Consider the following 12209-nt stretch of genomic DNA (forward strand, 5'->3'; position numbering starts at 1 on the left):
GTCTATCTACACACAAGGGGCAATTTAAGATGGCCAAATAACTTACCAACCCAAACACTTTGGGTGTGGAAGGAACCCATGCGATCACAGGAGGAATGTGCAAACTCTGCATGATCAGCAGAGGTTAGGATTGAAGCAGGGCAGTTGGGACAACTGGTGACCCTAACCCATCCGACAACTCAATCAAAAGATGGCAGCAATTCATTGAAGCGCACCCTCCACATTGCACTTGAATATTATCCTGGATGGCAATAAACAGTAGATACTCTTGGGCAACAGCTTGTTAGGTACAAGACTACCGGAAGATAATGTTAATCTTTGAAAGAGCGATCGCGACATGCTTGTACTTTAGAACAAGTATATTTGCAAAAAAATAATGCAAATAACTGTTTAGTGGTCATTTGTTTCCTACTCTTCTGGGACATTAAAGTCGACAAAGTAGTTGTATGTAAATGCATTCCATCAGTATAGAATGGTGTTATAAAGGGTAAAGCACACAGAGAGAAACAACAGAATCAAGAACCCAGTACCACAGATTAAATGGAGGAATAATACTGCATGAACAACATGGGCTGTCCAGTAGTGGAATGTGCTTAAGAAAAGTATGCAATGTCTTGAGGATTAGATTGGATAAACAAGTGTATGGGTAAACAAACAAGGGGTATGCAAGGTTTGGTCTATTTGTTGGTGTGGAGAGTGGAAGACAACCGGAACAGGTTTGATTCACTTCCTGTATCAAGTCTTTTTACTTGTCGTAAGCAGGGAGAAAGTGAAACCAAATTCCTCCAGTGATTGCACAAGCTCACATGTGAGCTTTAAGATCTATTCTGATGAGCATGTGGACATTAGTACCATAGGGGAAGGAGCAAAACCATACTCAAAACTGTGATAAAGATTCAAGAATATCCATCATCAGAATTGTGACATGTCACCCATGAAATTCCAAGAGTTGTACTCTGTAGCTCAACCACATTTTGTTAGACTGCTCATTGAACCGAGTCAACTTTGCAGGTAATATAATTCCTAACAAAACTTGAACTATAGATGTTACAGAGCACCTTCAGCTAACATTACACTCAACGTGGACTCTGGCCAAGCAGCATTTAATTGGGTCATCAATTGGCATCTTCAAAAATCAGTAAAGCATCAAGTAAGTCTGGAACCAATGGCTACAACAACTGCAGACTCAGTTCTGTCCAAAGGTGCTCATTCCACATGGGAATGAAGCAGCTACCCACATCTGCATCCAGCAAAAGTTGAAATTCCACTCTCATTCTACTAATAACATTCATGTTTACATGAAGCAAAATGGACGATCAAAACAGCTATATTCAGGAAATTATCTACAAAATGTTGCCAGGGCTGGAAAAACGGAAAGTTGAGCATTGTTCAGAATAGAAGTAAAGAGGATATAATTAAGGTGTATAGAATTATACCAGGTAGAGTTATTAAAAATAAAAGGTTTGAAAAGAGGAAACAGTGAAAAGGTTTCTACTTGTGGAAGAGATCAAATCTAAGAAAAATAATTAAATTAGAGTAATTCATAAAAAATCCTTAGCCAGAAAGAGGAAGCTGAAACTCACAAAAACAAGCAAGTCAATTTAATGTTGTATGCCACTGTTATGCTAATTAGGGCATGTTCAACTTTATTTTATTCGTTTCACCCCCACTTTTCTGGGTGCCCCTTAAATGCATTATGCAATTTTCCTCAGCCCCATCAGATGTTTCAAAATGTAATCAGACAAAATGGCGAAGTTGGTATACTGCACCAAATGGGATTTTAAAAAATCACAGGCGGTGTTCCTGTGCTTGTTATGCACAACTTCCTATGTGGTTCATCACAGCTCAGAAAAGTGCTGTGGGTGACATTATGCAGAGTTGCTGTTTGGGAATCGTACATGTTATACCAGGGAGCAGGGAATGAGCGTTTAAGACGAATTGTCCTGAGGAGGTCCTGTCAGGAACCAAACCGAGCAGTAAGCACAAATTCCCAATGACAGCTTGATGGCACTGTTGACAATCTTTGCTGTCACCCTGTTGACAAATGACAACGTGGTATGTGGCTTATTTGTAGACAGTACATACCTCAGCAGTTTTCCACAGCTGCCTTGATGCTCATGTTGAACAACTTGGCTAAATCCAAGCAAACAAAACCCATCAGCACTGTAGCTGGATGCTGGCAGAATCTCTTTGCTGCATGAAATGCCCAGCTTCACCTGCAGTGAATTGATGTACTCTGGGACTGGCTTCTGTCAAGTATGTCGTCTGAAGAAAACTAGTGATGAGTGTATATGCTTAACCTTGCTTTTGGCATTTACTCTGGTAAGGTGGATATATTCATAGCCTAATGCTCCAGTTAGGCTTAAATCCTCACCACCATTCACGACTGGATGTGATGGGACTGCAGAGAACCTTTTGGTCATGGATCACTTCGCTTTCTATCAGTACTGCTCAGCGTGGTTGCGGCTTCAGCAGCAAATTAAAAAAAACAACGCTAATCCCAACCAAAGCAGAACGCTGGAAGCATGGGTGAAGCAGGAGCAGTTGGGAGAGGGACCATTTCAGGCAAAGGACTTTCTATTATGAGAAACCAAGTACAGCACAGAGAGGAATGGGTGGAGAGAACAGAGGGAATTTGTAAAAAACCTGTCCATTTCCCTCCACAGATACTCCCTGATCTGCAAAGTTCCTTCAGGTTAATTTTTGTCTGTGATTCCAGCATTGGCAGTCTCGTCTCCTAGAACAATCGAATGAACACCTAAAATCATTCATTTCAAAATTAACCCTTCATACCTTCATAGAAGAGGTGTGAATCACTCTTACAGTCTGAAGCATTCTACAAACCAATCACCGAAATTGCATTTGGTTTCTCCAAAATTATTATTAATACGAGCACAGAATGCAAATAATTAAATGGGAACAATACAAGCTATTCATTGCTTCATCCGAAGGATTGCTTGGGTCCCTGGATGTTGGGAAGAGGCCAAAAGTGCATGGGAGAGTGCTGCAAAAATGGCTGGGGTTGGTGGAGATTAAAGAATGGACCACGATGTCAGAATGAGAATAGGAGGGGAAGATGTTTCAGGTGGTGAATCGTGTTGAAAGTGGCAGAAATTGTATAGGATGATTCATTGAACACTGAGACAGGTGGGCTGAAATGCAATAGGAAGCCTACCTGCATTTTAATAGGAGGGGTGAGCATAGATGTGTCGGAAACAGAGGAGACATGGTTGACTTCCCTATCAATTAGGACAGAGAAAGAGCCAGGGTTAGTTGAAAGAACATCTTAAAGGCACTGGTGTGAAAGTCTCATCAGCAGATACAACAGAGAAACAGGAAAAATGAAATGGAGCCATTACATGATGGAGTTGAAATCCTTCCAGTGTTGGAAGCAACAAGAAAGGGACATTAAATACAATCCATTTCCAGATAGTCCTGCATGCAAAGGAGGTAGAAGCTGGCTACACAAGTTGGAGGAACCACTGCGCTAAAGGCTGGGAAGGGAAGATTGCTCAAAGGAATAAGATGAATGATTGCATGGGAGACAAGGACCTGATGATCAATGATAGGAGTAATCAGGAGACGTGTGAGAGCCAAGATGCTCAAAATGTTGGAGCAACTCCGCGGGTCAGGCAGCATCTCTGTAGAAAATGAATAGGTGATGTTTCAGGTTGAGACCCTTCTTCAGAGCCAACAGTTTGGCCTGATGATGCCAGCGAGAAGGTTCTGGTTGCATTGGAGTTCTAGAAACAGAGGGAGGGCAGGCAAGGAGTTCTGTCCAAAGAAAGGGCATGAGGGTTAATGATTGGAGCTTCACTTGGTTCCACTCGTGACCCGTCTTTCTACAACTCACAGAAGTTGAACATTTGATGGCATGGACACAATGTGGACATGCTGACTTTCAGATTAGATTAGACTGGAATGCAATTCTGCTCTTGATGATGGTTCAATATTTCATGGGTGTTATGCAAATTTTAACGGCTCAAACTCCACCATTTTGCATGACAGTTACAAGAACACAATGCGCAGAGGCTGCAGACTTCAATCTTGACCAGACTTCAATCCCCCCCCAATGGTCACTTCCACCAACAGTATCAGGGACAGATTCATTCACCTAGGTCCACGAGGATAAGATTAAGCAGGCTTAACCCTTGTAATCTCACCAGTTGCTGGTGCTAACCAATTTACATATGTTTAATCGGATACCATGCAGCTTAATAGATCTGCAGGCAACGTTGAGGATCCCTAGATGCATCCTCCTTTGCTGCATATCATTGCATCACTATCTCCAGTAAGCCCAACACACAAGATGATAGGATATCCAAGTATATGAGGAACGGTATGAAAATGTGCAGAAAACTGGTTGCGTGGTACTAATCCATTACATCAGGTTGTTATTCATATCTGTTGGACAGCACTCCCAATTTAGGCACATTCTCAGGTGTTTGTGGGAGGATCAACTGAGCTCAGCATTTCTTTGTGTGCCTGACACCTTTACCAGGTCACCAGTTCTATCTCAGTTGCATTATTGATTTTTTAAGATGCAACTGAAAGGCATTTGAAACATCCTTTAAAATTCAAGCGTATTGCTGTTGGACAGGTTGCACACATAGGCAAGGGCAACATATTTCCATCCCTGAAGGAGGCTAGAGAACCAGACGAGGCTTTATGACAATCTGGTAGTTTCATGGTACCAATTACTGGAATAAAAATCTTGTTAACAACTGACCATGTATACATTGTGCAGCTCTCTCAGTGAGATTTTATCTCCAGCCTTCTGATCATCCACCCAGTCCTGCACCAGGAAGACTGTGGCCAACAATCCAAATTCTGCCAGCCGCCCGGCACCATCCACCCAGTGGGTCGTCTGACCGAGATGGCCAATGCCAAGTCATGGTCTGTATCCATCTCTAGACCTTGGAGTATTCTGAAGGACGGTGGGCAATGTTTAGCACTACATTGTTGTACTGATGGGCACAGTTCTATCATCCTGTAACACTGGGTGATATAGCACTGAGCATCTCAATGCAGTTAATGCCAAAGAGATGGCCTCTAAGTATCTAACGCAATATGGGAACCATTGCACTTTGAAATACACAGTTAAGATTCTGAAGAGATAATACTTAGCGTTTAGGTACTGACACAAGGACTGGAGCTTTAAGTTTTAGGTTTCTCTCAGAATAGCATATATTGAGGATTCTGATGCTTTTTAAAAAAGTAGTCGGATTTGGGATAATTGGCAGATCCCAATTATTGTTGTTGTCCCTCACACCTATAATGTCAGTGCATGTTATGCCTCCCCTTGCAGGAGACATGTTTCTTCTGTTACACAGAGACTTGCTGTGGCTTTGTGTACAAGCCCCAGGTCAAAGCTCACTCCACACCGACCCTCAGCATTGCGTGGCTCTGTAATCATTGCCCCAAGTCTGAGGCACCACGACACCTACACCTCCATCCCTCCTCTCCCCAAACTTCTGAGTGACCTCACCAAATGCCCGGCCCAACTGGTCATATTTTTCCACCCACCAAACTGCAAATGAAGTCAGCACCCCACTGGTGACTTTTACCATCAATGGCACAGCCAGTTCGTAGAGAACTGGTCATTATGACGGAGAAATGTGGACTCACCCAGCGAGTTCAACCTGTTGGCAGAGACTTGGGCTTCTTTGGTCTCTGAACACAAGGCAACACTTCGACCCAAACTGTTCTCCTGGACTGTATCAGGCAAGACTGCAAACCTGCTGCACACAAGGGCCTCGCCGCCAACAGGCCGACTCATCCTACTGTTCACCTCCGGCAGGGAGATCACACCATCGCCATCAGATGGTCTCGGGGGCTCTGCGGACTGCGGCGCCTTGGCTGGGGTTGGATTCCGCGATGACACAGGGAGAGAATCATCGTCGCTGTCAAACCCAAATGGGTCCTCGGTCAGCTGGTCTTCAATCTTCTGCCGCTTGGGCTGCTCCACGGGCTCTGGCTTGACATTCGGTCTCTTCTGGGTCAGCTGAGCCTTAAAGGTGGTCTCTCCCCATTTTGTGCTTATCTTCGCACGCTTACCAGAGAACACCTCATCAAATTTCGAGCTGCCAGTACTTCCCTTCTTGCTGTAGGTTTTCCCATATCTTGATGTCATGTTGGCACTTTTTTCATATTCCCTGTAAAAAGAACACAAAATCAGTAACACATCGCTGCATCTCTGGCGTCAATGGCCAGGTTTTTGTCACTTTTTCACTATGATTTTAAATGAAGGTGTGTTCATGCAATATTCACCCATTTCTATACAAAAAGTTAATCCATAGTTCATGCACTAAATCATAACCAGTTCTATGAGGAGTGAAATATCTCACCTCCCGATATGCAGGTACAGAGAGCTGTGATTTAACTAGTGTCACAGAAAATGGAAACAGGCCCTTCGGCCTAACTTGACAACGCCAACATGCCCCATCTATACGTCCCACCTGCCTGCATTTGGTCCATATGCCTCAAAACCATGAACCTGTCCAAATTGATATCCCTGCTCTGGGAAAAGACTGCATTCATCCAATCTATTGCCCTCATGATCCTGTATGCCTCTGTAAGAATATAACAGCCTCCTGTGTTCCAAGGAATAAAGTCCCAGCCTGCCCATCCTCTCCCTGCAGCTCAGCCCCTTAAGTTCTGTCAATAGCCTCGTAAATCCTCTCTGCACATTTCCCAGCAGACCAACAGGCTTCCTATAGCAGGGTGACCCAAACCAATCGCAATACTCCAAATAGTCTCATCAACAGTTTGTTCGATTGCAACGCGACATCCTAACTTCTATTCTCAGTACCCCGACTGATGTAGACCAATGTACCAAAAGCTTTGTTGACCGCCCTATCCACCTGTGACATCACTTTCAAGGAACTATGTACCTGGATCTCTCTTCTCTACAACACTCTTCAGGGCCTTGCCATTCACTGCGAGGGACTTGCCCTGGTTCTTCAGTCACCTTTGCTTGTTATGCCATGTTGTTCAAGAGTGACATAGGCAGACATGCCGCTGTTACAATGATTGCACACCTCCGGTATTTTTTTTATAGGACTGGAGTGTCCCTGACCAGTGGGTGGTAGGGAATGTGTCACTGTGGCACTCTTGATACATGAATCATGTTAAGGGGACAAGGGAATTTAATGCAGAGTAGCACTAATTGTAAGTATCCATCGGAAGATCACTTAGCTGCATAACATTTTCCTTAGCAAAATGCAGCACAGAAACAGGCCCTTCAGCCTGTCGAACGCGATGCCGACCAAATGTAATCTGCCGGCACATAATTGATATTCAAAAATCTATTAAATGCCACAATTATATGTACCTCCACCACCACCACCCCTGGCAACACATTCCAGGCACTCACTACTCTAAGAAACCTGTCCCACACATCCCCTTAAACCTTTCCTCCTCACATTAATGCTATCCTCTTAGTATTTGATATGTCCAGCCTGGGGAAAAAGGTTCTGACTGTCAACCTGCCCACACTCTCCCTGCAACCTCCACCGTAATCTTGGTTTCATTCTAGCAAACCTCTTCTGCACCCATTTCAAAGCTTCCACATCCTTTCTGTAATATGGTGACCAATACTTCAAACGCAGCCTAACCGAAGTTGTATAAAGCTGCATAATGACACCTTAACTCTTACACTCAATGTCCCCACCAATGAAGGCTAGCATAACATATGGCTTTACCACTTCATCTACTTGATAGGTTCCACTGTCAGGGAGTTATGGATCTACCCTAAGATCCCTCTGTATTAGACCCACCTCCAAATCAACCTTCCACACAGGTGACAGAACAACGCAAAAACTGGAAACGTTCAGAGGGGGAAGGAATAAATGTCCCTGAACTTATTTGTCTATTAAATGTGAAATGGTGATTCAACAACAGTGCAACAGTAACAATTTCATTGTTCCATCTGGGATATATTTCGGTCAGACACTCTTGCCTCTTGAGCACGGAGAACTTTGCTGGTGTGCTATTTTTGCAACCCGATCTCTTGGGCTAAATATTATCAGCTGGTTGTTGCTGAAAGCAAGTGTTTCTCCACCCAAGGATCCGGCGGAATATCGACGCAAAATCCATCCAGTTTTTGACCACAAGTGGCGGTGCCAAACGCAGGGAGCTCGACCTTTGGCAACTTTACCAGCTGTTGTTCGCCCATGGATCCCACCTGCCGAGCCCCGACCCGGACAAACTGCTTGCTCCAAGTGCCGGGGATCCTCGGCCCAGACCCAGACCCCGGGCTTGAGTTGATGAACTACGCGGGTGCCTGACGCTGGGTGTGGGGCTCCCGGCGGGTCAGGGGGAGTGGACGGGCGGCACAGACCGAGCACCAGCCGCGGGCCCCATCCTCCTCCTCCTCGCCCCGGGACGGGACGGTCCCGCCACGACCGGGGGAGTCAACAACAAGCTCCGTCCCCCGGGCTGGGCCGGGCCGGGTCTGGGCTCCTCTCTCTCCGCCCGCCCGCCAGCGGCGTAGTAGCTCCGGGAGACGGGGAGGGAGGGAAGGCCGCGATCACCGAGCCCCAGTGCCGGGCCTCCCCCCCTCCTCCTTCACTCCCTCCCGCTGCCGGTGCCGGTGCTGTCGCTCGGTGTCGGGCCTTCCCTTCCCTTCCCTCCCGCCCCGCACTCACCGCCGTCTCCCGGCTCGGTGTGAAAGGCCGGCCCGAGGCCTCGCTGCTCCGCTCGGGGCCTAAGAGGAAAAACACTTGACGGTGGCAGCCATCGCCTCCCTCACACTCACACTCTCACTCACACACTCCCCCTCACACTCGCTCCCCCTCACACACTCGCTCCCCCTCACACTCACAGCCCGGTCACCTGAGCGCCCGCCCGCCCGCCGTCCCCACCCAATCCCGGCCGCGCTCACTCGCCCCACCCCGCACCACCGCCCGCCCCGATTGGCCCAACGCCCCGCGGCCTGCCGGGACTTGTAGTCCTCCCCGCTCCCACATCCGGCATGAGAGGAGCCGCAGCGACGACGTCACCGCTCGGTGATGAATAAAACTTCACGGCGCGGGGTCAGGGCGCGCAGAGGCTGCTGGAACTTGTAGGCAAACCCAACGAACGCGACTGTTTCCGGTCCCCCCCTCCGCTCCACGCCGGAAGCGGCCGTCACACATCCCGAGCAATCGCCGGCCGGGGCTGGGACACGTGACCGCAGCCGCAACGCCCTCTGGGAGATGTAGTGCGGCGTTGGCGGCGTCACGTGGGGCCGCGGCGCTCCCTGGGAGTTGTAGTCCACGGCGTCAGCGTCACGGTGTGACTGGAGCACGTGTCAATGTCAGGGTGCAATGGAAGTGTCTCACTTTAGTTTAGTTACATTTAGTTTAGTTACATTTAGCTTATTTTAGTTGAATCAAGTTTAGTTGAATCAAGTTTAGTTGAGTTTAATTTAGTTGAGTTTAATTTAGTTGAGTTTAATTTAGTTGAGTTTAATTTAGTTGAGTTTAATTTAGTTGAGTTTAATTTAGTTGAGTTTAATTTAGTTGAGTTTAATTTAGTTGAGTTTAATTTAGTTGAGTTTAATTTAGTTGAGTTTAATTTAGTTGAGTTTAATTTAGTTGAGTTTAATTTAGTTGAGTTTAATTTAGTTGAGTTTAATTTAGTTGAGTTTAATTTAGTTGAGTTTAATTTAGTTGAGTTTAATTTAGTTGAGTTTAATTTAGTTGAGTTTAATTTAGTTGAGTTTAATTTAGTTGAGTTTAATTTAGTTGAGTTTAATTTAGTTGAGTTTAATTTAGTTGAGTTTAATTTAGTTGAGTTTAATTTAGTTGAGTTTAATTTAGTTGAGTTTAATTTAGTTGAGTTTAATTTAGTTGAGTTTAATTTAGTTGAGTTTAATTTAGTTGAGTTTAATTTAGTTGAGTTTAATTTAGTTGAGTTTAATTTAGTTGAGTTTAATTTAGTTGAGTTTAATTTAGTTGAGTTTAATTTAGTTGAGTTTAATTTAGTTGAGTTTAATTTAGTTGAGTTTAATTTAGTTGAGTTTAATTTAGTTGAGTTTAATTTAGTTGAGTTTAATTTAGTTGAGTTTAATTTAGTTGAGTTTAATTTAGTTGAGTTTAATTTAGTTGAGTTTAATTTAGTTGAGTTGAGTTTTGTTGAGTTGAGTTTTGTTGAGTTGAGTTTTGTTGAGTTTAATTTTGTTGAGTTTAATTTTGTTGAGTTTAATTTAGTTGAGTTTAATTTAGTTGAGTTTAATTTAGTTGAGTTTAATTTAGTTGAGTTTAATTTAGTTGAGTTTAATTTAGTTGAGTTTAATTTTGTTGAGTTTAATTTTGTTGAGTTTAATTTTGTTGAGTTTAATTTTGTTGAGTTTAATTTTGTTGAATTTTGTTGAGTTTAATTTTGTTGAGTTTAATTTTGTTGAGTTTAATTTTGTTGAGTTTAATTTTGTTGAGTTTAATTTAGTTGAGTTTAATTTAGTTGAGTTTAATTTAGTTGAGTTTAATTTTGTTGAGTTTAATTTTGTTGAGTTTAATTTTGTTGAGTTTAATTTTGTTGAGTTTAATTTTGTTGAGTTTATTTACTTTTAGTTTAGAGATACAACATGGAAACAGTTCACAACAGTTATCCACCACATCCCATGGACAATTCCCCGAAGCCAATTAACCTACAAACCCGCACGTTTTGGGGAAGTGGGAGGAAACCAGAGCACCCAGCAGAAACCCAGTGGTCACACTCACAGGGATAGGGAGAATGTGCAAACTCTGCACACAGACAGACAGCATCCGAGGCCAGGATTGAACCTGGGACCCTGGTGCTGTGAGGCACTGGGACTCCTGGTGCTGTGTCACTGTGCCATATTATAGTTATGTGTCCCGAAACGAAACAGTGGCATTTTTACTGGCATCAACACAATAGATATGTAAACATAGTACTCTGTAAACACCACAAAGTTCACGATATATATTAAAAAAAACAATAATAGTGCAAAGACATGAACAATTCCCTCAAATCTATGCAGTTCAGAGCTCAGTTGGAGGTTGGAATGTTTAATGGCCCGGAGATTGTTGGGAAGAATCAACTGAATCTGGATATTCCTGTTTTCAGGATCCTATACTTCTGATGACAGGAGTGAAATGAGAGTGTGTTCGGGGTGTTGTTGGTCTCTGAGGATGCTGGCTGATCATTTCAGACTCCGAACCCCTGGGTTGGAATACTCCAATAAGTAAAGTAGCCTTTATTGTCATTCAGACCAAAGATCCTTGATTCAGACCTTTCGGTGATTCTTCCAGCAACGACACCCGGTGGGAGTGTGGACCTACCTGCTGTCTTATTTGTTCGGATGCACTGTTATGCCGGGTGCACACCAGCTCTGTGTGTCTATCTGTATGTGTGTGTGTGTATCTGTCTGTCTATATAATTGTGTGGCTGTCTATGTGTCTACCTGTTTGTGTTTGTCTGTCTGTGTGTGTTTTGTCTGTGTGTTTTGTGAGTGTGTGTGTGTTGACCTGCTGCGATTGCACCAATAACAATCTCCCATCGGGTGTCGCTGCTGGAAGAATTACCGCTCAGCATTGCCATCTGGTGGAGGAGCTTAGTGCTGCAGGCGCATTGTGAAACTAACACATCGGCAATTAATAAGAAGGAAATTTGGTAAAGTTAAAACATCCCTGTTTTAGATTCAAGTTTCCAAGAATACAGCACTTGAAGAGTGTATAAAATGATTGTGTTGTGTGGATATTATAATATGTGTGTGTGCATTTCAGTTTGTCAGTAAGTGCATGTTTGAGTGGGTCATGCTTCTGTATGTATGTATATATGTGAATATATATCCACATACATACAGACGTGTATATATATATATATATATATATATGTGTATGCGTGTCCATATGTGTGTGTGTGTGTGTATATGTATATATATTATGCATGTATGTATATATAGATGTGTGTGTCTCCAAGTGAGTGTGTCTATATGTGAGTGTCATTATATGAATTTGTGTGAGTATGTGTGTCTATGGTTGTGTGTCCGTGTGTGTGCATGTGTCTGTGCATGTGTGTCCATGCATATGTGTGTGTCCGTGCATGCGTGTGTGTTCGTGTCTGTGCGTGCATGTCTGTGTGTGCATGTCTGTGTGTGCATGTCTGCGTGCATGTCTGTATGTGCATGTCTGTGTGTGCATGTCCGTCTGTGTGCGTGTGTGTCCGTGTATGTGTGTGTGTCCGTACGTGCTTCTGTGTCTGTG

General features: G+C 44.0%; 1 protein-coding gene across 2 annotated transcripts in view; it reads right to left on the reverse strand.

Annotated features, from left to right (window-relative positions):
* Window positions 1–8799, reverse strand: part of LOC129712989 (wings apart-like protein homolog) — a 132418-nt gene extending 123619 nt beyond the window's left edge. For both annotated transcript variants that reach the window (XM_055661823.1, XM_055661822.1), the window contains exons 1-2: window positions 8649–8799; window positions 5629–6155 (exon numbers count right to left, since the gene is read on the reverse strand). In XM_055661823.1, the coding sequence (XP_055517798.1) occupies window positions 5629–6133 (505 nt within the window). In that variant the 5' untranslated portion in view covers window positions 6134–6155; window positions 8649–8799. The remainder of the gene's footprint in view (window positions 1–5628; window positions 6156–8648) is intronic.
* Window positions 8800–12209: the final 3410 nt, after the last annotated feature.

Source organism: Leucoraja erinacea, chromosome 34 (genome assembly GCF_028641065.1).
Source record: "Leucoraja erinacea ecotype New England chromosome 34, Leri_hhj_1, whole genome shotgun sequence".
In the NCBI taxonomy this organism is placed as follows: Eukaryota; Metazoa; Chordata; class Chondrichthyes; order Rajiformes; family Rajidae; genus Leucoraja; species Leucoraja erinaceus.